The sequence below is a fragment of the Lethenteron reissneri genome, chromosome 28 (genome assembly GCF_015708825.2).
Source record: "Lethenteron reissneri isolate LAM-NWPU_2019-01 chromosome 28, ASM1570882v1, whole genome shotgun sequence".
Classification (NCBI taxonomy): domain Eukaryota; kingdom Metazoa; phylum Chordata; class Hyperoartia; order Petromyzontiformes; family Petromyzontidae; genus Lethenteron; species Lethenteron reissneri.
Window position 1 is genome coordinate 9,728,564 of NC_083806.1, and position 25,248 is coordinate 9,753,811.

The 25,248-nt window shown below is 55.9% G+C and overlaps 1 protein-coding gene across 3 annotated transcripts in view; it reads left to right on the forward strand.

Moving 5' to 3' along the window:
* The window catches only part of CLUH (clustered mitochondria homolog), an 86,490-nt gene that overhangs the window by 55,178 nt on the left and 6,064 nt on the right, over positions 1 to 25,248 (forward strand). For all 3 annotated transcript variants that reach the window (XM_061562075.1, XM_061562074.1, XM_061562076.1), the window contains exons 4-28: positions 838 to 981; positions 2,769 to 2,911; positions 4,267 to 4,421; positions 5,199 to 5,324; positions 6,709 to 6,856; positions 8,069 to 8,161; positions 9,111 to 9,269; positions 9,994 to 10,320; positions 11,892 to 12,274; positions 13,031 to 13,119; positions 13,850 to 13,951; positions 14,771 to 14,871; positions 15,361 to 15,513; positions 15,652 to 15,714; positions 16,701 to 16,886; positions 17,375 to 17,553; positions 17,960 to 18,044; positions 19,219 to 19,372; positions 19,812 to 19,951; positions 20,614 to 20,694; positions 21,104 to 21,229; positions 22,148 to 22,269; positions 23,405 to 23,498; positions 23,643 to 23,777; positions 24,154 to 24,227. In XM_061562075.1, coding sequence (XP_061418059.1) covers positions 838 to 981; positions 2,769 to 2,911; positions 4,267 to 4,421; positions 5,199 to 5,324; positions 6,709 to 6,856; positions 8,069 to 8,161; positions 9,111 to 9,269; positions 9,994 to 10,320; positions 11,892 to 12,274; positions 13,031 to 13,119; positions 13,850 to 13,951; positions 14,771 to 14,871; positions 15,361 to 15,513; positions 15,652 to 15,714; positions 16,701 to 16,886; positions 17,375 to 17,553; positions 17,960 to 18,044; positions 19,219 to 19,372; positions 19,812 to 19,951; positions 20,614 to 20,694; positions 21,104 to 21,229; positions 22,148 to 22,269; positions 23,405 to 23,498; positions 23,643 to 23,777; positions 24,154 to 24,227 — 3,562 coding nt within the window. The remainder of the gene's footprint in view (positions 1 to 837; positions 982 to 2,768; positions 2,912 to 4,266; positions 4,422 to 5,198; positions 5,325 to 6,708; positions 6,857 to 8,068; positions 8,162 to 9,110; positions 9,270 to 9,993; positions 10,321 to 11,891; positions 12,275 to 13,030; positions 13,120 to 13,849; positions 13,952 to 14,770; positions 14,872 to 15,360; positions 15,514 to 15,651; positions 15,715 to 16,700; positions 16,887 to 17,374; positions 17,554 to 17,959; positions 18,045 to 19,218; positions 19,373 to 19,811; positions 19,952 to 20,613; positions 20,695 to 21,103; positions 21,230 to 22,147; positions 22,270 to 23,404; positions 23,499 to 23,642; positions 23,778 to 24,153; positions 24,228 to 25,248) is intronic.

Genomic DNA, 25,248 nt, shown 5'->3' on the forward strand with positions numbered 1-25,248 from the left:
GGCCCACGCTCGTTTCAACGCGGTGAAGCGTTTTGAGGTCAAAACGTGAAACATAATTGCGGGTGTGTGTGTGTGTGTGTGAACGCAGAGGTAAACTGGAAGAAAATGGAGCAGTCGTTTGTCCCCATCCACACTGACAATGCTCCTAGTTCACTGGGGCTGATGTTCATTAGCTTACCCCACAGATGCAAAGTGCGGTATTCTGCGAGGCTACATGAAGAGAGACCCCTCTGTGTTCCTGCCTATGATAAAAATGTCTTCGGCGCTCCTCTCCATAGCCATCTTCTCATTTTTCTGCCGGGTTGTCTGATATCACCCAATCGGTGACACCGGCGGAGAATTAAAACAATGTCATTCTCCACTGCTCCCTCTGATGTGCATGACCAGCTCTTTCCCAGCATCTAGAGATTGCAGTGGAATTTTACAAGTCTTTTTAAAATAAATTATCAATGTAATTTTGCATCGCTAAAAATTCAAGAAATCGTCTGACACTGTGGCCTTTAAAGAGATAAAAGCAAATTAAGCAACGTTTCGGGCAATCGCCCTTCTCCGTAGCACGCAAAGGACAATTTGCGCGCACTACTGCCCCCCAACGCAGCATCACAAAATTAATAATTCAAAGCATTGTTTTGCTGGCGGTTGCCATGCCGAATTGCATGCATGTACCGTACGTTGAACTTCGTTGGCACCGTACCGCAGCCAACCGCTGCCCGGAGCCGCTGACTAACGTGCTCGGTGATGGTCGTTGTTCCGTTCGCCCCCCCCCTTCCACCTCCCCCCCCCCCCCCCCCACCTCCCTCCCCTGTACCGCTGCCCCGTGCCCCGCGCTCCGCGCAGAGCCGTACACCATCCGGGAAGTGCGCATCCATCTCCGTCACGTGCGCGACCTCCTCAAGAGCACCGACCTCTCGGACGCCTACAACGGGCAGGACGGCGTTTCGCTGTCCTTCCTCAACGCCGTCACTGACGGGGACGTGGCCGGTAAGGGGGGGGGGCCCGCGGGGTGCGGTGGGGGGGGGGGGGGGTCGGGTCGCTACCTCCGATTGGCCGAGGGCTTCGCCCGCCGGTGCTGCACGCGGGGAGATGAAAACCCCTGGGGGGCAGCAAGGCCTTTCCATGGCGGAAAATAAATTTCGATTTAAAGCTTTCGTGACTGCAGGGATTCATCTTCTTGGTTCTTTCGGTAAAGTCACGTAGAAGGGAAATAATAATAAAAAGCATTTTCCATAAATATGCTAAATGCCTCTGTTGATATGTAAATTCCTTTGTCAAGGCACTCCCCTCCGCTAACCCAGCTTAAATATACGCTGCCAAGCTTGGCAGCGTTCATTCGGACGCTGTCTTTCCAACAGCCCTGTTCTTCACCTGAGGGACGGCTGCTTGCGTTGTGGCTGAAACGTCGTGAGAATTGTATTGTGACTTTACCAAAAGAACCAAGAAGGCATATACATTGTTCCAAATGTTCAGTGTTATAGCAAAACGCACCATTATATCCAACTGGAAAGGGCGCGCAACTCCCCCCCCCCCCCCCCCCCCACAACACTGCAGGAATGGGCCGATAAATTGTCAAAAATTGCCGCTCTAGAGCATCTGAGTGCAAAACCGAGGGCAGGGAGGAAGCTTACCAGCAAACATGGAATTCCTTGACCATCTCTCCTGCAGTGGGCATTGATTCTTAAGAGCATTCATGATGACATTTATGCACTCCAACTTCCCCCCCGCCTCCTTTTTTCCCTTTTCCTTCAGGGGTTTCAGAGTTTAGGAAGATACCAGGGTCTTGTAGAGTTTATTGAAACCTGCGGTTTAGACAGGTCTCCATTTACACTGTAATCCAAACTGTGTGGTTTATGCTGGTTTCACAACCCCCTTTTCATATCCTCTGTGTTGTGTACCTGATTCGTCTTGTTAATAACAAAATACTTTTGGGGAATAAAAAAAAAACTGGGCGAGTCGGGCAATGTGGACGACGGACACTTTAAACGGAAAAGGGCCTTCGTGTGCGTGTTGTTGTTGTCGTTGTACTGAATCGGGTTGACGTGGACGGTTTGCACTTAATGTAGCCATGGCCAGCACTGCACGGGTATTAAAAAAAAGGACTCCAGAAATTGGTTTAAATACGATTTGTCATATTCAAGAAGCCCTCGTGATGCTTATTTTGGAATAAACAGTGATAATTAAACATGACAAAGCAACTTAAGAATACACAATATCCTGTTTCACCAAGTAAAAATTAATTTAATCTATTTTATTCGGACACCCTAGTCTGGACAATTTTTGTTTAATTTTCATGGCAAATTTACAAATGAGAAAATCTTGCCTTGCCATTTTATAGCTCGAAGTGTTTCCGCTGCCCTCCAAACTATGGTGGCAACTAATTGAGGACGAACGCACAATGTTTTACTTGAGCATAAACACAACAAAATAAAACTTTGCCGCGGTACGTGGTGGTGTGCTCCCTCGGCAACGGGTTGCGGTTACCACGCACTGCGCCACGATCCTCGCAGCTCCCTGTCGTTCCCGATGTAGAATGGAGACCGTCGGGACCACGGCGTGCACTAGGCCCCTACCAGTTTGACTCGGCTGAAGGAGGATACGACGTGCCGCTGGGGGGGCGGGGGGGGTGTGGTGGGTTGAGACTCGAGGCGGCCCCACCTTGCGTCGTCGGTAATCATTTACAGCAGGTCACGTGCAACGGGAGTTCTCAGCCGGCCGCCCGCGTGGTTTATGGCGGGGTGGGGGACGAAGACTGTTTGTGGTTTTCGTTCCAGCGGAAGGCGTGCGTCGCAAGCGCCGCCCAGGCTTTGAGCAGGCCGGCTCGGAGTCCGTGGACTGCACCCCTCCCGAGTACATCCTTCCGGGCTCGCGGGAACGCCTGCTGTGCCCCCTGCAGCCGCTGCCCCGAGACTACAAGGTGCCGCCACCCGTGAAAGCCGTCGGACGCTGTTCCCCTTCGAGACCCGCTGGCTGCGCTTCGCGGCTCTCTCTTGCTGCGCCGCGCCGCACGATAAAACCCGCTGTGCTTGACCGGTGCGCTTGCTGTGGGCGGCTGGGGAGCTGGGCGGTCGAAGATTCGGCGAGCAGAGCCGCTCAATGGGGTTTGGATGGCAATTGAAAATGCAGGCCCCTTGAATTTTCTTTCAGGGTGGACTGCTCTATTCAAAAGTTAGGTCGTGATTTCAAATTTCCATTGCGGGAGGGGGGTGGGGAGTCAACTTATCCTCATCATTCTTCTTTGGTTTGTAAATTAAGTACCGTCTTGTGGGAAGTTAACGGAGGTCATCCTACCGTAAGAATATGGCCCCTTGCCATAGGCATATCGAATTTCCGTCACTTGCTTGGGTCCACGAGTGGAGATGGGTGCCGTGCCATTTGCACATTTTGAGCAGGGAGTCACTTTGGCTCCGACCAGACTGCACTGCCTGTGCTTGAGCTTGATGCTGACCACAGCCACTGCCGCTGCACAGGACAAACGTATAAAAATTAAGGCGGGTGCGAGTTAACTTGCTTTCACGAGTAATTTCATTCCTGGCTGTGCCCTACCCATATTCGCACACACACTGGGCTTTGTCCATTGTTGTTGTTGCGTTTTATAAGCCCTGTTCGCTGGCAGCGGGGATGGTCGCCTGGCGCGTCGTATCGCCGTAACTTGGTGACGGAGCCCGTGGTGACTCGCCGCTTGGCAAATTCGAGCACTCTTTGTGGCTAATGAGGACAATTTGCCAAAGAACGAAAAGAAAAGACTTAAATAACTGAGGAGTAATAATAGTCGAGCTTCTATTTAGTTGCCTTTCTATTAATCTTCTACTGCTGAAAATCAAAAGGCTACACCTTGAGCTCCTGAACTGGCGGCTATGGCAGGCTGTGCGTAGAATATCTGCAAGAATGGTTACGCAGTCACCTTGACACGCAAAGCATGCTGGATCTTCCTGTCGTGCGTTTGCATTGTGAAATGAGGTGTGCGTGTGTGTTTTCAATCCACCACATCACAAACTCCGGTGAACCGAGATCCATTTCCGCTTGCGGCCAACATCCGTGGCAAATATCTGAACGGTTCCTTGGGCCTCCCCTAGGTCGACTTGGCCTCAAACGAATATCTGGTGCGGTGTGTGAACATCGGGCCTCGCCCTCGCTCACACCACCCCTTCTTCGAACTCTGTGCCGGCCTTCATACGCAAGCATCACTTGCCCCCTGCAGTCTGCTGAGCCTACCTTTCTCTCTCTGTCTTTTGTGTTGTCACTGCGGCCCGGCTTGGTGGCGGCACGCAGCCTCTGCAGTGCCTGAAGGTGCTGACGACGAGCGGCTGGAACCCCCCGCCGGGGAACCGCCGCATGCACGGAGACCTCATGTACCTGTACGTGGTGACGGCTGAGGACCGCCACGTGAGCATCACCGCCTCCACACGCGGATTCTACCTCAACCAGTACGTGTTGGGGGGGTGGGTGGGGGTGGGTGGGGGTGGGGGTGGGTGGGGGTGAGTGGGTGGGGGTGGGTTGGGGGTGGGTTGGGGGTGGATTGGGGGTGGGTTGGGGGTGGGTTGGGGGTGGGTTGGGGTGGGTGGGTGGGGGTGGATTGGGGGTGGGTTGGGGGTAGGTTGGGGGTAGGTTGGGGGTGGGTTGGGGGTGGGTTGGGGGTGGATTGGGGGTGGATTGGGGGTGGATTGGGGGTGGGTTGGGGGTGGGTTGGGGGTGGGTGGGGGTGGATTGGCGGTGGGGGTGGGTGGATTGGGGGTGGGTGGATTGGGGGTGGGTTGGGGGTGGGTGGGGGTGGATTGGCGGTGGGGGTGGGTGGGTGGGGGTGGGTGGGGGTGGGTTGGGGATGGGTTGGGGGTGGATTGGGGGTGGGGACAGCTGAGTACAGAGGGGAGGGAGTTGAGGTGGTGTCGTGGGGCCAGGTGGGGGCTGGCGGTTCGTCCGCATTGCTCGGCTTGACACGTTTGCGTCGCGTGGCGCTTTCGGATGCGCCTCCGCGGCCGTCTGGAACGCTCTTCCTTCCGATGTTAGGAAGCCGCTGGAGCTATGCACTCTTAAATGTAATTTCTTCAGGACTGCATTTTTAGTGTTTTAGTTTGTTGTCTTTCCCCACCCCTCACCTCCGATTAGCACGGTTGGCTACGTGCGGTGCGACAGAAGGTCAACGTGCGATACATCTCTCCACCGCCACCGCTACTCACCGTGACCCCCATGACCCCCCCCCCCAGGTCCACGGCGGAGGTGTTCAACCCGAAGTCGGCGTCCCCCAGCCACCTGTCCCACTCGCTGGTGGAGCTGCTGGCGCTCATCAGCCCCACGTTCAAGAAGAACTTCGCCATCCTGCAGAAGAAACGGTGAGGGGCTCCGTGCGTGTGTAGGGCTGTTATGGAAGGGCTGTTGTACATAGAAGTAAACGGCGAACAAACACAGTGGGCGGAGCTCCGGGAGTAAACGGGGGGGGGGGTGCCCGCAACGATGTCCGCATCGGGCTGCCCGGCGGTTGTGATCTGGGAGGGGGTATAAAAGGGGATGACAGAGAGAGCTCGGGGCTCAGTATTAGAACGAAGAAGGGAAGACTGAAGACCCGGGTAGCTAGAGCCCTGGACTCCCCTGAGACGCCGCCCTTGTCAGGGCCGCGCAGGACCGAGCCAGCGGCGTGGTCCCGTGAACCAGAGTCAGCACTCTGGGACTCCGGGTACCGTAGCCCGACTCGCCAGTGTCGGGCCAGACAGCCTCCCCTAGCCCGTTAGTGGAGGACTCGGGGGTAGGTCAGGGATAGCTAGGGGTGTATCCCCAGTTATACGGGTGAGGGGGCCGATACCCCCTCGAGTGTTATATGCCCACTGTTGTACTGTAAAATAAATACACGTGTGCCTCAACCTCGGTGTCAAGCGTCCTCACCGGTACTTCACGTGCGTAGGCGTGCGTGCGTAGGCTGCATGCGTGCGTAGGGGCCCCCTCCTCCCCCCTTGCGTTGACTCGGCCTTAAATGAGCAGCTGGAGAGATGTGCAAAACGTCGGCACTGGGGAGACGACCTGTCGTGGTGTTGGCCCTCATAGGTGCTCGCTAACAGCACTTACCCCTACAGTCTGTTAAAGGCTATAAGGGCTGGGGGGGGGGTCTTGTATAGAGGTTAGCGCTACGCTGCGCTACGAACCCGACCACCCGAGTTCGATTCCTGCTTACGACCGACACAAGTGACGATTATCAGAACTTTGTGTGTGTGTGTATATGTGGATATGTTTGTATGTAGGTAATTGATTCTTATACACTGCATCAAATCGTGCGTGTACGAATTTCTTTATAAGCAAGATGCAAATTACGCACGGCTGTCTATTGGAGCAAATAAATCCGTCAAATATTGGAAATCCCCCCCTCCCCACCGCAATAACTATTTTATCGTCACCATTAGGCGTTGCAATTCCATTCAAAGTTCAGTTTTTTTTTGTTTACTGCCTTGTTCGCGTCGTTTCTTGTTTTTGCCTTATTTTCTCATCGTCTTTAAACATTAAACACTTGCCGCATCGATTGCAAACTAATCTTTCTCACGCGGACTTGTTCGATGCACGCATCGCGACAGCAAGAGTCGAATTTACGCTCGCTCGATCGACAAAAACACTTTTAAAAAATGTTAATTAAATAAACGCGTGCCCAGCTCCGACCTTGAGCGCTTGAACCCCGTTCTGCCGTGGCAAACTTTGACCCCTCCCCCCGCACCACCACCCCCACCCCCACAGGGTGCAGAGGCACCCGCTGGAGCGCATGGCCACGCCGTTCCAGGTGTACAGCTGGACGGCCCCGCAGCTGGAGCACACGGTGGACTGCGTGCGAGCGGAGGAGGCCTACACCTCCCGCCTGGGCTACGAGGAGCACATCCCAGGGCAGGTGCGTGTCCTCCCCCCCCACCCCTCCCCGCCTGGGGTGGAGGAGCAGCGCTCCTACGCTTGACGAGCCGCATCGCTTGCTGTCTTCGTCTTGACTCCCAACGTGGAACCGTCACTGTCATGTGCGGTAATCGGCCTAGCCAGGCTCTCTCCTCCACCGTTGCTTGTCAACCGGTGGAGTTTTAACGGTTGGCGCTACGCTGCGCTACCACGCCGGGGACCCCAAGTTCGGTTCCCTTTCACGGCCACCAACACGGGTGACAATTATCTTGAACAGGTCCTGGGCTTCCTCCCCTAGGTCGACTCGGCATCAAATAAGTAACCTGGTGCGGTGTGCGTAATCATCGCCGCTGGGGAGACAAAGGCGGCCCGGCATGGTGCTGGCCACCCACCCCGCTCGTGTGCCGTTCCGGCCTTCATGGATGCTCGCTAACAGCACTTGCCCCAACAGTTTGTTAAGGCTACACGGGGGGTCTTTGTCTTTGCGGGGGTGGTGGGGGTGTGGGGTTCTTCTCCACAAGGTCCCCTCGTCCTCTGCTTGCTGCTGAGCGATAGCTCACGCTAGGGGGGCGGCGGGGGGTGGGGGGGGGCGACATCTCCCCATGAAGTTCTTCTTCTGATGAACGTCGACTTTGCCCAGGGAGCTTCTCCGCTTGGATGACATCCACATGGGTGCTGTTGCTGCCGAGTCATCCCTCGCCAGGGGTCAGCCGCCCCGTAGCGTGTCCTGCCTCAGAAGATTGTGTTCTTCATTGGGGGGGCACCGAGATCCCCTCGGAGTATGTACCGTGTGTTGAAACTTCTTTCGCACCGTACGTAGCCAACCGTGCTGATCGGGAGGTGCGGGAGAAGGACCACACAAGATAAACACAAGCAGCAGTTCTTAAGAAATTCGTTTTCAGCCTGAGTGCTTGAAGGCACTCCTCCTCCTCCTCAACCACCTCCCAAAGTCTTGCCGTTGTCGGCGCCTCGTGTGTCACGCTGTGTGGTGCATCGTGGTCGTCGCATGACGTTGCCCACGGTGTGTTGTGGGATCGTGCTGCGTGGTGCCATTGCTTCGTCTGCTTGATGTTGTGCGGCGATGTTGCTTTGTTTTTGCCCGGCGTGTGTCCTTCATGTCGCGCGTGATGCTGAAGTGGTGTTGCGAGGGTTGTGTGACGCTACGCTGTGCTGGGACTGTGTCACGTGGAGCTGAGGCGTCGCTGTTCCGCAGACACGCGACTGGAACGAGGAAATCCAAGCGACGCGAGAGCTTCCTCACAAGAACCTTACCGAGCGATTGCTGAGAGACCGCGCCATCTTCAAGGCACGAGCGTCCCTGCACACGCTCACCTGTACACACTCGCCTTGACACACTCACCTGTACACACTCACCTGACACACACACTCGCCTTCACACACTCACCTTTGCACACTCACCTGTACACACTCACCTGTACACACTCACCTGTATACCCTCACCTTGACAGACTCACCTGTACACACTCACCTTTACACACTCATCTTTACACACTCACCTGTATACCCTCACCTGTACACACTCACCTCTATAGACTGACTTCGCCATACACACTTGCTTATACACAGTCACCTGTACAGATCTACGCACTCACCTGTACAGATTTAAACACCTGCACACACTTGCAAACCTTTCTAGATTCCCCTATACTGACGTGTACCCATCGTATATCCACACTGGCAGTCCCTGGTCACGACCCTGACACTGGGGTCATACCTAAATAATATTTCGGGCATGCGGCTAGATTCTCTACATTACTGCTAAAGTGTTGTGAGCCTCGTGCCGGCTTGGCATGCCGGTTTCGCGTTGACGCTCTCGGGAGCTCCCCGGTGAAGTGTCGTTTGGGGCAACGGTTGACGATGCCGCTCCGTCGTTTGGTCACAGTCTCCTCGGTCACATTGCGGACTCTCTTGTTGACCTTCCACTTGCGGAGGCGGGAGACCCTTTCACGTGGTCCTCCTGTTAAAACGGTCCGAGTATTCTACCGTCGACGGGGGCGGCGGTGGCGGCGGCGGTTCCCCTCGCGCTTCGAGGATGACGTCCGTCAGGTTTTGGGTGGTGGCTCTTCAGGTGGCTGAGGAGTCCCAAGATCTTTGGGCATTGGGGGTGCGGTGGTGGGGTGGGGCACGTGGTCCCAGATGGAAGTGAGATCCGCAGTGGCGCGGGGTTGGCTTCCTTTCAATAAATCTTTTACCCCGCCGCCGGCACCGTCCTGAATCTCCCGCGCGCGCTCCAGGTTCAGAGCGACTTCACGGCGGCGGCGGCGCGCGGCGCCATGGCGGTGGCGGACGGCAACGTGATGGCCATCAACCCCGGGGAGGACGCGCGCACGCAGATGTTCCTGTGGAACAACATCTTCTTCAGCCTGGGCTTCGACGTGCGGGACCACTACAAGGCAAGAGTGGGGGGGGCGGGGGCGCAGGGAGTGATTCCTCCGCATGCTTGGCGGTGGGGGGGGGTGTGTTTAAATCCCAACCCACGGTTCAGAATTCTCGTCTCTTCAAGAAGACGTCGCGCTGCGATGCGCTGTCGCCAAGTTTGCAAGCGCTCTCTGAATGGCAAAAACGCCGATTGAATTATTTTCACGTCATTTGCCTGTTCGCCGCTCTCATTCAACGGGGGGAATCGTTTTGTTTTTGCCGAAACTGACGGAACGTGTTCGTGGAATGTGGCCTGTTACATAAAATATAGATGCAAATGTTGTAGACCTTTTGGCATTTCACTGCTGGTCGAAGACCCACGCCATGCAGTGTGAGGCCTTGGGGGGGAGGGGGGGGGGCTATTTAAACAAACTTCACCAAACTTCACCGCGTTGGTCGGCGCAGGCTGGTGAAGCTGTGGGAGCGCCCGAAGCTATTCTGATATCGCTTGCGTTAACTGTTTAGCGAATCGGTCCGCGGGTTCATGAGCTCGACGCTGCGAACCACTCCCTATGCCGCCGCTCCCGCAGCGTAACCTGGCAACGGTCGCCAGTGACCATTTCTTCCACCCGTGACGCTCCTCCTCCTCCACGACGCGGCGGGCACTCGATCGACGATGTCAACTGCGCGTTTTTTATCGATAAGCCGTCGCCCGGCGACTAACCTGGCTCCCCCCCCCCCCCCCGCCCCCCCGCGCAGGCGGTGGGCGGCGACGCGGCGGCGCACGTGGCCCCGGCCCTGGACCTGGCGGGCGTGCGCGCCGTGTCGGCGCTGGACCCCGAGGGGCTGCACGTGCTGGCGACGGCGCTGGTGGACTACCGCGGCTACCGCGTGACGGCGCAGTCGGTGATCCCCGGCATCCTGGAGCGCGAGCAGGAGCAGGCCATCGCCTACGGCTCCCTGGACTTCGGCGCCACCGTCGCCTGCTCCTCGTCGTCCGGCAAGCTCACGACGGCCGCCACCACGCGCAAGTTCACCACGCTGCTGGAGCGAGTCGCCAAGCCGCTGCACATCCTGCGCCACAAGGTGTCTATTGTTGTCGTTGCTCGTTGATGTTGTTGTTGTTGTTGCTACTCCTTGTATTATTTATGATCGTTACTGTTACGCTTGTTTACCGAGGGAAGGCCTCGCAGAGTCCCCGTGTTCGCTTGCCAAGTTTGCAAGGACATTTTTCTTGTTGTTCAGAATTGGGAGCTTTGGCCAATGCCAAGTTACATTTATGTGGCGGGTTTGTTTTTTTTTTTTTGCTTTGGAGAGGAAACCGGAGAACCCGGATGAAACTCATGCGGAATACGGGGGAAGGGGGGTGGCAGAACACGCGTACAGACTTCACGCGCAGGAACGCACACCCGAGTTGTTGAGAATCTTACCCCGGGGGGGCTTCTTGTTCTGGCCGATCAGGCCACCAGTGTTACCACCGTGCCACCCTGGCCCGACATTGTGAATCGGCTCGCCTGCTCGTGCACGCGCACGTTGCTTGTGCGGGTCCGTGCATCTGACTGATCTCGCCATTAACACTGAGGCCTCCTTTACCAGTGGCAAAATATAGTAATAGGTTTCTACCCTTTCAACTGGTACAACAACTGACACCTTTATACAAGGCATCATGTTTGCAATAACCACAACACAAGCAGCAAAAAGAAACAACTCTGATGATAGTAAGGACAGTGCATATCATTACCATCATCAGAGTTGTTTCTTTTTGTTTGCATTTTGACTGCTTGTGTTGTGGTTATTGCAAACATGATGCCTTGTATAAAGGTGTCAGTTTTCGTACCAGTTGAAAGGGTAAAAACCTAATACTATGATCTCACCATGCGTGGGGATTGTACGTGCGCACTTGGCGGTGTGCACGTTGGCGTGTGAATCTACGTTCACGGTTGTCGGCGCATCCAGGACGTTCGTTGTGCATGCTGGTACGCACGTGAGACGGGTGTGCACCTACAGGGTGCGGTCCCGTAAGCGCGTGCATGGGCACGGCACGACGGTCTGTTACCCGGCGCGGGCAGGACAGACGTTTGGACTGCGGCGTCAACAACTTTTTGGTGTTTGCCAAGCGAGAGGAGGGAGCCGATAAGTGCCTGGAGAAAATTCACAACCACGATGTGCACAGACGGATCGGGCCGCTGGGATCGGCTGCCGCCCTCCCGCCCTGCTGTGTGGCTCCTCTTAGTCACACTGGCCTCCCTCTAGCACGCTGTGTTTCTGAAGCCACAGTATTATTGTTGCAAGCTTGTACTACCCCCCCCCCCCCATACGCAGAGAGGGTGTTCAACCGAAATACAGGGTGCTTAAAAAAAAGTGTGTTTAACACTTCTGAGAATTTGCAACAACACCACAATAAATGTGCCTCCCGGGCTCTGGAGAGACCACCTGGAGAAGATTCCAGGCCACGCGTTGACAACGATGGCGAACAAGTGGAGACTCTTTGACCTTTTGAAGCTATTAACATTTACATTTGGTATCACGTTACAGTGTATTATTATCCGTTTTTTTTGCCCATGAAAACGATAGTCCCATACAAGTGTTAACATTCTTTTGAGACACCCTGTATACATGATATTGACGCAATAAAAACAAACCCTATTCTCTTGCAGGTTCTCAACGAGAAAGACGAGGCCGTGGAGCTGTGCTCCTCCGTGGAGTGCAAGGGCATTGTGGGTAACGACGGCCGCCACTACATCCTGGACCTGATCCGCACCTTCCCCCCCGACGCCAACTTCCTGCCGATGGCCACGCCCGAGGCCACGGACGACGTCCGGGCCGCGGAGGGCGACGGCGAGGAGACGGGGGCGGCGCAGGAGGAGCAGGGGAAGAAGGAGGAGAAAGAGGAGGATCAGGAGGAGGAGCAGGGGAAGAAGAAGAAGGAGGAGGAGGTTCCGTTCCCGGAGGTGTGCACGAGCCTCGGCTTCCCAAGGGCGCATCGACACCGCCTGCCCTGCCTGCGTCACGAGCTCGTGGACGCCTTCGTACAGAGCAAGTGAGTAGTAGGGGGTGGGGGGGCGGGGATGGAGCAGAGTGGTTGTTATGTAAACTACGACTGCCAACGTTCGCCGCGTCCCGCAGTCATTAGCAGCGGGAGTAGTCGTTCGTGTCGTACGGCGGTGGCCTGTCATTCGCGCGACCGTCGACGTGTTGGTCAGGAGGTGGCGGCGGTGGCGGCGATGGCGGTGATGACGGTAGCGTAGCGGTGATTTGTTCACCCTTTCCTGTGCCGAGAAGACTGCAAGTTGCAGGGTGGGTGTACCGTTCGCCGCCAAATCAGAATTTAGAGGCATAGCGCCATTCTTTTTAAAGACATGGCATTCACGGCAGAGAACTTCAGTAACACGACCGCCACTCTGATAGCTGGCACCAAACTGTGCCACACGCCCTCCCGCGCATGGCCTCGTTACCGATTAAGTTTAGTTTTTTCTTCGGGAAAGTCACGCAACTGTGTGTGTGTGTGTATATTTTTTACTTCTTTTGCACTGTACGTAGCCAACCGCGGGAATCCGAGGCACGGGGGAAAGACAACAAACTGTGCTACATTGGGTCACGTGACAATGCTACGTTGGTCATGTGACGGCGACGCCTTTCGCGCGACGGCGTCACGTGTGTCCAGTCGTCTTGGCGGCGGCGTGACGACCGTACGACGGTCGCGTGATGGGGCCGCTGTGCGTGGCCCCTGTGATGGCGGTGCCGTGCCGGTCTCGCTGACTCGGGGTGTGCATGTGCTTGCGTGTGCGCGTGTCAGGCACCAGCAGTTCATGCACCTCGCCATCTCGCAGCACAAGGCGCTCAAGAAGGAAGGCGCAGACGAGGCCCAGGGCACCGACGATGCGGGTGAGAGGGGGGGGCCGCCTGTACACCACCACGGTCAACTCCGCACGCGCGCGCACTGCTGCACGGCGCTATGGTTCACTTACTCGCGTGCCGTGGTCTTGTATTTCACTGCTGCTGCGTGGATTTTTCTCCCGGGTCCTCCGGGTTTTCCCTCCACGTTTAGAATCGGCATCACGCGTTTTGGAGCATTTGGCTGCTGTCAATTTCGACGTGATAAGTCACTTCGTTGAGCCATCACCTGTGGTAGCCAGGTCGCTTTTTAAAAACAGATATATAGCGCGGGGTGGGCCTTACTTACCTGATCAAATAAAAAAATAGTTTTCGTATTAGTCCAAAAAAATCTGCTGCTCCTGCTGTCTGGAACGCCCTCTGTGTTTGAGGCCCGGCTTTCTTGATTAAAGTCTCTGCCCTAAGCTCAGTCCCTCTCCTTCTCTGCTTATGACTCTGTGTTATTGATCGTGTAACTCATAGATGGCGTTTATAACTATGTATTCTGCAATGAATGATGAAAAATAACTCGTTGTGTAAAGAATAGATTGCGTTTATAATTTTGTCGCGCTTCGGTTGTGCAATTGATCGATTGTGTAAGTAAAGAACCGTTAAGTTATTGCGGAATTATCGTTTTTTACCACTTGGTCGATCGCGCGATGGTTGTTTTGCTAATTAATTTCGTGGCTAATGTTGAAATCTTTTGGATTCGTGTGATTGCGCAACGGACCGATGGCGGCAGAGATGAACGGCCACGACGTAATGCGCAACGCGTGCCGAGCCGTGGGCTCCGTCAACGACGCGTTCTTCGACATCCGCTTCAACCCCGACGTCTTCACCCCCAGTGAGAGCGGAGCCCACCGTGACCCCACCGTGACCCCACCCCGACCCCACCGTCATCCCCCCCACCGTGACCCCACCGTGACCCCACCGTCATCCCCCCCCCACCGCGATCCCCCCCCCCCACCGCCAACCCCTCCCCACTGTCATCCCCCCCCCCCACCGCGACCCCCCCCCCACCGCGACCCCCCCCCACCGTCACCCCCCCTCCCACCGTCACCCCCCCCCCCCCCACCGTCATCCTCCCCCTACCGCGACCCCCCCCCCCCCCACCGTCATTCTCTCCCTACCGCGACCCCCCCCACCGCGACCCCCCCCCACCGTCACCCCCCCCCCCCCACCGTCATCCTCCCCCTACCGCGACCCCCCCCCCCACCATCATCCTCCCCCTACCGCGACCCCCCCCCCACCATCATCCTCCCCCTACCGCGACCCCCCCCCCACCGTCATTCTCTCCCTACCGCGACCCCCCCCACCGCGACCCCCCCCCACCGTCACCCCCCCCCCCCCACCGTCATCCTCCCCCTACCGCGACCCCCCCCCCCCACCATCATCCTCCCCCTACCGCGACCCCCCCCCCACCATCATCCTCCCCCTACCGCGACCCCCCCCCCACCATCATCCTCCCCCTACCGCGACCCCCCCCCCACCATCATCCTCCCCCTACCGCGACCCCCCCCCCCACCGTCATCCTCCCCCTACCGCGACCCCCCCCCCCCCCCACCGCGACCCCCGACCCCCGGGTCCGTGCTCGCCGAGAGCACTTGCCCCTACACGTCTGTCAAGGCTCTGCGGGGCGGCACCTTTGTCTCTGTGTGTGCAGCCGTGCGCTTCCCGGAGTCGGAGCGCGAGTCCGTTCAGCACCAGAAGCGGCTGCTGTTCGAGGCGGCCGCCTTCCTCGTCTCGGTGCAGATGCCGGCGTTTGTGAGTCCCCTCCTCCCTCCCCTCTGTCCCCTTGCTCCCTCCCCTTCCTCCCTCCCTCGCTCCCCTCACTCCGTCCCCTCCCTCGCTCCCTCACTCGCTCCCTCCCTCCCTCGCTCCCTCCCCTCCCCCCCCTCCCTCCCTCCCTCGCTCCCTCCCTCGTGACAATCTTGTCGGGTGGTGGAGGGCCGTCGACAACAATGTCACTGTAAAACGACCACGTGGGCCTCGCCCAAAAACTAAAATGGATCCTTGCATTGGCTACGAACGCCTTCGAGTTTATATTCTTTGTTCTTTCGGTAAAGTCACGTAGGAAAAACAAAATTTATTTTATTTTAATTAAAAATTTATTTTATTTTCTATCTACGTGAATTTACCGAAAGAACCAAGAATATGAATTCCTGCAGTAACGAAAGTTTTAACTCTGAATGTAACCTTGGAGTTTCAAGAGTATAATGCCGTTGCTGGTGCTGGTGGTGGTTGTTATTGCAGCTGAAGGACTGCATGGAGCAGCTGGTGGTGCCCATGGACGGCTCGACGCTGGTGGAGGCTCTGCATCGGCGTGGGATCGGGCTGCGCTACCTGGGCACGCTCGCCCGGATGATCACTGGCCTGCCCGACGCTCGCACGCTCTCCTACCTCCACGTGAGTCGCTCTCGACGCTCGCACAAAAGCCCCTGGCGCTCTTGAGGATGCGAGTTCGTGACGATGCGAGTTCGTGCCATCCGTGGCCAGCGGCCTTCAGGCGTGTTCTCTCTTTGCACATCCGTCTCCGTTGTGCAGAGCCTGGTCATCGTGGAGATAATCACGAGGTCGGCCAAGCACCTTCTCAGGACCTACCTGCAGGTAATCCGTCGGTCACGACGGGCGGGCGAGCGATGTCACGTTTGCGCCTGTCGTTAATCGTAACGGGGAAAGGCATCCGCACGCTCTCCCGATCGGCTGCTTTGTGGCGTGCTCATCGCTGTCTGCAGCCCCTGAGTCTGCGGTGGAATTTCCACATTCCCATGACAGTGGTTCGGTCTCTGTCGGGAAGGATGACGAGCCGAGGTCGGCGCCTGATGAGATTTTTGTTAAGCAGTCTGAACCGTCATTCCATCTGGCTGCATGATGCACGACGAAAGAGACTGGCTACATGTTTTGAGAACAGGACTTTAAACGGCACACTTTCTTAACGCACGCGCGCGTGTGTGCGGTGCGCGTGATCCTGTGCGCGCGTGTCTGTGCATGTTGCGATGAGCGTCGCCCCCTGGACAGGTCCTGGGCCTGGCCTCCCCTTAGAATTACTCGGCCTTAAACGGGTACCTGGTAGCGATGTGTCGACATCGTCACTTGGTGGAGGTGTGGAAACAAACGCGGCGGTTTTGCCCCCGGTGGCTGCGTGCCCCGGTGTTTGGGGGAGCGGTAGTCCAGCGGTTAGCGCCCCGCGCTACCAAGCCGGCGACCCGAGTTCGATTCCCGCTCGCGACCGACACGTGTGACGATTGTCTGAACCGGTCCTGGGCCTCCCTTAGGTCGACTTGGCCTCAAATGAGTACCTGGTGCGGTGTGTAAACATCGCCACTGGGGAGACGAAGGCGGTCGGGCGTGGTGCTGGCCACCCCACCCCCTCGTGTACCGTTCCGATCTTCATAGGTGCTGCTGGCTAACAGCACTTGCCCCGATTGTCTATTAAGGCTATACGGGGGATCTTTGTCTTGGCGGGGGGGGGGGGTTGAGCACGGCGGGTGATATCCACGCGATGCCATCTCCACGTGCGAGCGTGCACTGCCTGTTTGCGTGTTCCATGTTGCACGCGCCCCCCCCCCCCCCCCCCCCGCCTCCCCCCGCAGAACACGGACCTGTCAGGTCTCTCCATCGCCGTCGCTCACTTCCTCAACTGCTTCCTGAGCGCCTGCTCCAACCCCGGAGCCCCCTCCTCGTCCTCCTCTTTGTCTTCCTCGTCGGGCACCGCAGCCCCGGGCGCCGGGGGTGCGGGAGCCGCGAACAACAACAACTCCTCCGCGTCGAATGCGCAGGTAATGGCGACCGACGATTCGCGACGCCTGTCCGGGGGGGAGGGTGCGGACGAGATGGCACATTGACAATCATTCCGGTTCTTGCTCGTGGTCGTCGTTCGCCCGTGCCGCAACAAGAACCGCACGAGAGCTCGCAGTGTTGGGGCGAGAACGGATGCTCGCTGCGTCATCGCCAGTGCATCGGTGGTCCGTGTCGCACCCCAGATGTTGCTTGGAGCGTCGCACGTGTCGGTCGCTGTGGACCGGCTCGTCCGCGCGCGGCACTGCCACAGTCGCTGAACCGAATTTTACGAGCGAGTCGCCGAATGAGTGAAACTACGAATTAAACGCCGAAATAAGTCGCCGAATGAAACTTTGAATTAATCGGTGAACGCATCACTGAATGGGTCACTGAATTAGCGTAAGCGAACGAAAGAATCGCTGAATAAATGAATTGCTGAACGAGCCACTGAATCAATTGATCGACGAATCGCCGAACGAATGCGCAGGCCTCCGAGGACGCGGCGTCGTCGGCGCCCAAGGGCAAGCGGCGCGGTCGGAGGCGCAACCAGCGCGGGGGTCACGGCGCGGGCACGGACAGCGGCAGCTGGGCCGCACTGTCCCCCCAGCAGCTGTGGAAGAGCATCCGCACGGAGGCGCGCGAGTACTACGCCATCGACCTCGAGTGGTGAGTGGGCGCACCAGTGGACCGGATCTTAGCCGGGCGCTGGCGCTGGTGGGAGTGGAGTGGTTAGCGCGCTGCGCTACGAACCCGGCGGAGACCAGAGTTCGATTCCTGCTCATGGCTAACGCCGGTGACGATTATCTGAAGCGGTCCTGGACCCTTCCCTAGGTCGATTGTTAAAAGAAAAAAAAAAAATGAGTAACCTGGTGCGATGTGTAAACATCGCCACCCACCCACCCCCCCACATGACTGTGCAAACCCAGTGGCTGTGCACTGCTAAGGGTGGGAGGGGAGGAGGGAGTGTGCAAATGGCCGTCCACTCCAGGTGCGAGCTGGGAGAAATAACGCGGGTTTGGGTTCGTCGTTGATCCAGTCTGGCCTAAGTCGCAGCCCGGTCTCGTTGTGGCAGTGATGGCGTGGACCAGGCCCTGGAGAAGTACGGAATCCAGAAGCTCGCGCTCCTGCGGGAGATCTGCCTCAAGGGGGGCATCCAGGTGAGTCGTCGTCGCGGTCGTCGGGGGCTGTGGCCGCGAGCGACCAACATTGGCACCTCCGATCAGCACGGTTGGCTACGTACGGCGTGCGAAAATAAGTTCCGACGCACATACATCACAAGCAAGGTGGTGACGCGTTCAGGAGGCAATGGGGGTTAGGGGGGGGTTCTCAAGTTACTCAGTAGTGGTGAGAACTTGAACATTGATGCTGTGTAAAAGGGATAATTGAATTGGCCTTTAGGCTGTTAAAGACGGTGGGTAGGGGTGATGATGGTGACGGTGATGATGGTGACGGGACTGAACTCTGGGCAGGACACGACTTCGGGACTTTCTAAATGGGAGCTCAGCTTTTCTGCAAAATGCGACGCGTCACGGCTAAAGCAGAGACATAGGTAAAGCCAGTGCCTCCAATGCTCAAACCATCCTGTTGCTGTTCTTGAGCCTCAAAGTCCACATTCTTATGCAACCGGGCAAACACAAGACTACTTGGGCAATTGTTTTTTTGACTTTATCTATCCCCAAGGGATGGTGGTGACGATGATGATGGGCCAAGGTGATCCCCTGACCAGGATCTGAACTAAAACAACCTTCCTATTTTGAGTCGGGCAGTCTCCCGTCGTGCGTTTTGTCGAGGGGTTTTGCTGAAGAGCCCCCTGGGGTAACGAGGGATTGGTCCTTGTGCTTATTCACTCGGCATGTTGTGATGCATCGGTTAATCGGGTCGAACTCTCGCTGTACATGCATCGAAAGGTGAATGTGAGATTCGATTATTTGCCTTTCGTGCAGATTATATCTACATCATTCGCTGTCGTTACATTCCGAGAATTGGAGTTTAATAAAAACCGTAAATAAAAAAACGATTCGGCAACATATGCGAAACAGGTGCGTACGAGATGATGCTAAGCATTCGGCGAAAAGTAAATCTGATCCAGATTTGAATTGCGGCAAAATTAGAATCGCTTGTGGCGGGTTGGGCGCCGGGGGTGAACCCCAAAACGCCGATCGCGTTCTCATTCCGTCCGGCGTAAGACGAACGAGAGCGCGCGGAGGCCTCCGTGCGTTTTACGTCCCACTCGTCCGCTCGTCCGTCCGTTCGTTCACATCCGCTCGCTCGCGGGGAGGGCCGGACAACGCGGTGCTCAGCGCGCGTCCCCTTGCCGTCGCGCGTCCCCAGGTGCTGCTCCGGGAGTACAACTTCGAGGGGCGGCACAAGGCGACCTTCACGGAGGAGGACATCCTCAACATGTTCCCGGTGGTGAAGCACCTGGACGCGCGCGCCACGGACGCGCAGCGCATCTTCCAGACCGCCCAGGCGCACATACAGCAGGGTGAGGCACGGGCACGCACGGGCACACGCACGGGCAGTGCCGACAGGGGAGGAACTTCCCCGGATTGGTACGGATCACGGGGATTCCCCGAGTAGTTGCCCCCCCACATTGTCGCCGCGGCAACGAAAGGGAGCCTGCCCCCCCCCTCCCCCTCGCGCGCACCGTGCAAACGAAGCCATTGGCGACGACATTGACACGCGCGGTTTGTGTGTGTGTGTGTGTGCGTGTCTGTGTGCGTCTGTGTGTGTCTGTGTGTGTCTGTGTGTGTGTGTGTCTGTTTGTGTCTGTGTGTGTGTGTGTCTGTTTCTGTCTGTGTGTGTGTGTTTGTTTGTGTCTGTGTGTGTGTTTGTTTGTGTCTGTGTGTGTTTGTGTGTGTCTGCGTGTGTCTGCGTGTGTCCGTGTGTGTGCGTGCATGGGGCCGGACTGTGTCGCCGTGCAGGCTTCTTCAAGGAGGGCTGCACGCAGCTGGGGGAGGCGCTGAACCTCTACAACGGCGTGTACGGCGCACTGCACGCCGAGATCATCGCCTGCCTGCGTCTCCTCGCGCGCCTCCACTACATCCTGGGCGACCACGGAGAGGTGCGTGGGGACGCGGCGCCACGCACACGCCGGCGTGTGTGTGCATAGCCTGGAACAAGCGCCGTGGTGACGTCACCGCCACTTAGTGGCAAATGGCGGTTGTTGTTGTTGTTGCGGATGTGTTTTTGTGTACGTGCAAATGTCTTCATTTCTCTACGCATGTCGACTTGACGTCCAATGAGTAACCTGGTGCGTCGCGTGAACATCGCCACTTAGGGAGACAAAGGCGGCCGGGAGTGGTGTTGGCCACTCACCCCGTCGTGTACCGTGCCGGCCTTCATAGGTCCTCGCTAACAGCACTTGCCCCAACAGACTGTTAAGGCTATAATGGGGGCTCTTTGTATTTGGCGTCGCAGTTGGCGCGCTGCGCTACGAACCTGGCAGCCCAAGTTCAATTCCCGCTCACGATCAACAGCAGTGACGATTATCTAAACGGATTCTGGGCCTTTCTTAGGTTGACTCGGCCTGAAACGAGTACCTGGTACAGAGTGTAACAAAAATATCAGCATTGGGGGGACAAAGGCGGCTGGGTGTGGTGCTGGCCACCCACCCTTCTCGTGCGCCGTGCCGGCCTTCATAGGTGCTCGCTGACAGCGCTTGCCCCAACAGTCTGTTCAAGGCTATTCGGGTGATCTTTGTCTCTGTCTCGTACAATGTTGCAGGCTCTGAGCTGCCAAGAGAAAGCCACCATGATGAGCGAGCGAGTCCTCGGCATCGACAGCCCGTACACCATCCAGGAATACGTGAGTGTACCTCCCTGCACTCGCACTCTCTCAACCAGGCCGCTAACCCTGTCGTGTGTCTGTAGTTTCTATCCATTCACTGCCTCCCCCCAAGCGATTTCATAAATTGTCGGATCGAGACGACGATTTCGTGGGTTGCGACTCGATTGAAGAATCAATTCTTTAACCGTCTCGGTTGGACTGTCTTATCGCAAATGTCCCGTCTTGTTCGTTTCCACTAACCGAAACGGTACGTTCGTCGCGTACAAATTGCGCTAATTGTAAAACAATCGGCCCTTGGCCGTGGCACACGATAGGTGCGTCCGTTTTGAGTTTAGGAACGTTCTTTTGAACGGGCGAACGGTAACGGTGGCTGGCGGACGCGCGCCGTGCCCTCCGCGTGACGCGCGTTTCCTCGCCATCCTGCCAGATGAACTTTGCCCTCTACTGCTTCACGAACGCGCACATCTCGGCCGCGCTGAAGCTCCTCTACCGCGGGCGCTACCTCGCGCTGCTGCTCGTGGGAGAGGACCACCCGCAGATGGCCGTTTTCGACGTAAGCACCGCCTCGTGCAAAACACTCATAATAATGATAATAAACACGAATATTAATAAACTAAATTTCGATTTAAAGCTTTCGTGACTGCAGGGATTCATCTTCTTGGTTCTTTCGGTAAAGTCATGTAGAAGGGAAAAAATTAAATAATAAAAATAATAAATAATAAATTTTCGATTTAAGCTTTCGTAACTGCAGGGATTCATCTTCTTGGTTCTTTCGGTAAAGTCACGTAGAAGGAAAATAATAAAATAATAAAATTAAACATAACAAAATAATTCTCACGACGTTTCGGCCACAACGCAAGCAGCCGTCCTCAGGTGAAGAACAGGTCTGTCGGAAAGACGGCGTCTGAATGAAACACAACCAGGCTTGGCAGCGTATATTTAAGCTGGGTTGGAGGGGGAAGAGCTTAAATATACGCTGCTAAGCCTGGTGGTGTTCATTCAGACGCTGTCTTTCCGACAGACCTGTTCTTCACCTGAGGACGGCTGCTTGCGTTGTGGCCGAAACGTCGTGAGAATTATTTTATTATGTTTTATTTATATTATTTCCCTTCTACGTGACTTTACCGAAAGAACCAAGAAGATTAATAAACTAATAATAATGTTTCTAGATTTGAAGTTTTCGTGACTGCAAGGATTCATACTCTTAGGTCTTTTCGGTAAAGTCACGTAGGAAAAAAATTAATAGAAGTAAAATAAAAAATCACGACGTTTCGGAGGCAACTCAAGCTTCCGTCTTCAGGTGGAACCGTCACAGCACGATTGCTGTATCAAATAAATAGAAATTCCAAGAGACCCGACCTTGCCTCAGCCGCACCAACCCCCCTCAACCAGTGTATACGCATTGGGACAACGAGCAAACTTCCTGAAAATATAATCTTTGGTTGACCTGCGTCTCTCCCGTCGCGCGCAGAGTAACATCGGGCTGATGCTGCACGGGGTGAGCGAGTACGAGCTGGCGCTGCGCTTCCTCGAGAAGGCGCATGGCACCAACGTCAAGTACGCCGGCGGCAAGTGCCTCCGTGCCGCGCTCAGGTGACAGCCGCTGCTGCGAACGTCGTCGTAGTCGTCGCCACCACGCGCAGTCACGGCGTCGTCAGACGCGTCGTCGTGGTCGTCATATGAAGTGGAAGCTATCGCAACGTCGTCGTCGTCATCGTCGTCACCACAACCACGCGCGCTAACGGCATCGTCAAATGCGTCGTCATGTGAAATAGAAGCGAGCGTATAGTCGTCGTGATCATCGTCGTCGTCGTCATCATTATTTTCATCAATCGTTGTCCTCGTCAAAATTGTAATCTACAGGCGTCGTTATTTTAGTCGGCGGTGTGATCATCAACGTCATTCTCGACATCGGTGTCATGATCATGACGATCGTCTATAGTTCATTCATTATTGTCATTAAGATTGTGCCGTTATCAACATCGTTCCCGTTTTTATCAACAGCCCCCCCCCCCACCCGTTGTCTCATTCCCAGCAATGTCGAAAAATGGGTCCTGAATTTTCTTTTACCGAATCGTTTTCGTTGAACTGATGCACTCCCAGAAGGTCATTGGGCCGATGGGCTGCGGTCAAAGGGATTTACGAAGCAGACCCATTGTGCGATTAAATTTTCATTTATATTCACAATGACGCGAATTATTCCGTGTTATACTTCAATAAGTCAATTGAATAGGAGTCCCTCTAACACCAGATGGCGCTCATGGAGTTACTGTGTAAGTGATTGCCTATAATTGTGCTGCTCCTTGTGTGTGTGTGTGGTAGTGTAGCGGGTAGCGCGGCGCGCTTCGAACCAGCATACCCTAGTTCGATTCCCGCTCATGGCCAACACCAGTGACTAATATCTGCTCTCGTCTTGGGTCTCTCCTAGGTCGACTCAGCCTAAAATGAGTACCTGGTGCGGTGTGTAAAATCATAGCCACTGGGTCAGACAAAGGCGGTCGGGCGTGGTGCTGGCCACCCACCCCTTCGTGTGCTGTGCCGGCCTTCATAGGTGCTCGCTAACAGCACTTGCCCCAATAATCTGTTGAGGCTAGCCGGGAGGGGGTCTTTGTCTTTGTTTTCTGTGTGCGTGTGTCTGTGTGCACGCACGTGCACTCATGTTCCGTGCATGCGTTTGTCTGTGTGCACGCGCGTGCGCTCATGTTCCATGTGTGCGTGTGCCCTGCAGCCACCACCTGCTGGCTCGCGTCTTCTCAAGCAAGGGAGACTTCCGCTCGGCGCTGCAGCACGAGAAGGAGACGTACACCATCTACAAGGCGCAGGTGCGCGAGCGGGCGGGGAAGCGGGTTTTGCGCGCGTCGCGAGTTCTAAGCGCGCGGGTGGTTAATCGTTTTGAATCCGTGCGTCGCACTCGTTCGGTACGCGCGTAAGTCCCCCCCCCCCGGCGTGTGCTTGCCCGTGCGCAGTTCGGGGACGTGCACGAGAAGACCGTGGGTAGCTCCGAGTACCTGAAGCACCTGACCCAGCAGGCGGTGGCTCTGCAGAGAACCATGAACGAGATTTACAAGAACGGGGCCAAGCCCAGCATCGCACCCCCGCAGGTGAAACCGCTCGGCCTGATCCCGGTGATCGCGTTTGTCACCACCGTCGCTTGTGCCACTTGGAGGGCACGTGAAGTGACCAAGGGCTCGCTGGCAGCTAAGGGGGTCGGGGGGGGGGGGTGGTCACAGGATGGAAGCCCACGTCGTGGATTAACCGACTTGAGAGATGACTGCTGACGACGCTTCTACTGACGTACGTGCTCGCGTAGACGGCACAGTCGACCCAAGTATCAAATAACCAGCGAATCTAATCGCAGCCGCCAAAAATCGTGACCCGGTTATTAAATTGTGAATCATTGCGGGCAGAGTAAGCGTCAATCGCGGGCACCCCGTGCGACGAAGTCGGTGACTCTGCTGCGCGCCGTTGCTGTTGCAGATCTCGGCGCCGAGCATGCAGAACATCCTGGAGCTGCTCAACGCCGTCAACGGGATCGTACTGCCAACGCTCGGGTGAGCGCCTGTGCTGCCACTCCTGCTGTGACCCCCCCCTGCCCCGGGTGGCTGCGTGCAGAACCACTGAAAACACCGATCGTAGATATTTTGTCAACGCAGTGTTTCGTCAAACGATGACGGTGACCGGAAGAAGAAAAAAATCCTGAAAAGCGCTTTGTGTGTTGAACTCGCGCTTGTTTCGCACCGCACGTCGCCATCCGCGCTAATCGGAGGTGCGGGGGAGGACAACAAACTAAACACAAAAAAGCAGCTCTAAAGCAATGAGTTTTCAATCTGTAAAATTAGTTTTGAGTCTACGACTATGCACCAGAGATCTAATGGTGACTGACTGTGACGGTGCGAAATTAACGAGTCTCAATGAAGGCGCAGGCGGGAGGTAATTTAAGTAACTTTATTCGGCGATCAGTGAACCGAGAAAGGACCCCGCATGGTCACTGGTAACTCGCCGATTGGTTGAACTGACAATATTGACGAGGGGACATATGCGCACCAAGCACAACGACATTTAACAACTGAAAGAGTGGATCGGAGCGTCGTTTGGCCATTGCCACTTGGTTAATGTGTTTGGCTTTGTCAGAGGAAACCGGAGAACGCGAAGGACAGCCTGTGCGAAGGGACGTAACAATCAATCGATCCGTCTTTAGTTTACGTGCCAATCAAGGTAGGCATCGGCAGTGGCGGATTATCCTAGTAGCAAAAGTAGCTACATAAGCTATGGGCCCCGCATTTTCTTTCAAGGGCCCCGCGCTTAATGCTTTCAAGCTATCAATTCCGGTTCAGTGGTTCTGCACTTGCTCTAGTACTATAGTACTATACTGCCTTCAACTTTTATGAACGACCGGGTGTTTAAGGTTAGCGATTTGTCACGCATATAAATCCTTTATATGCGTGGCATCGGCTTTATTTTATTATTCATTTCTGTTTTTCTTGAGTAAGAGTTTCATTTTTATCACATTAGGTATTTTAAATTAAATATGAAAAAAAAAATTTCCTAAAAAGTGGAAAATTTTCAAGAAAA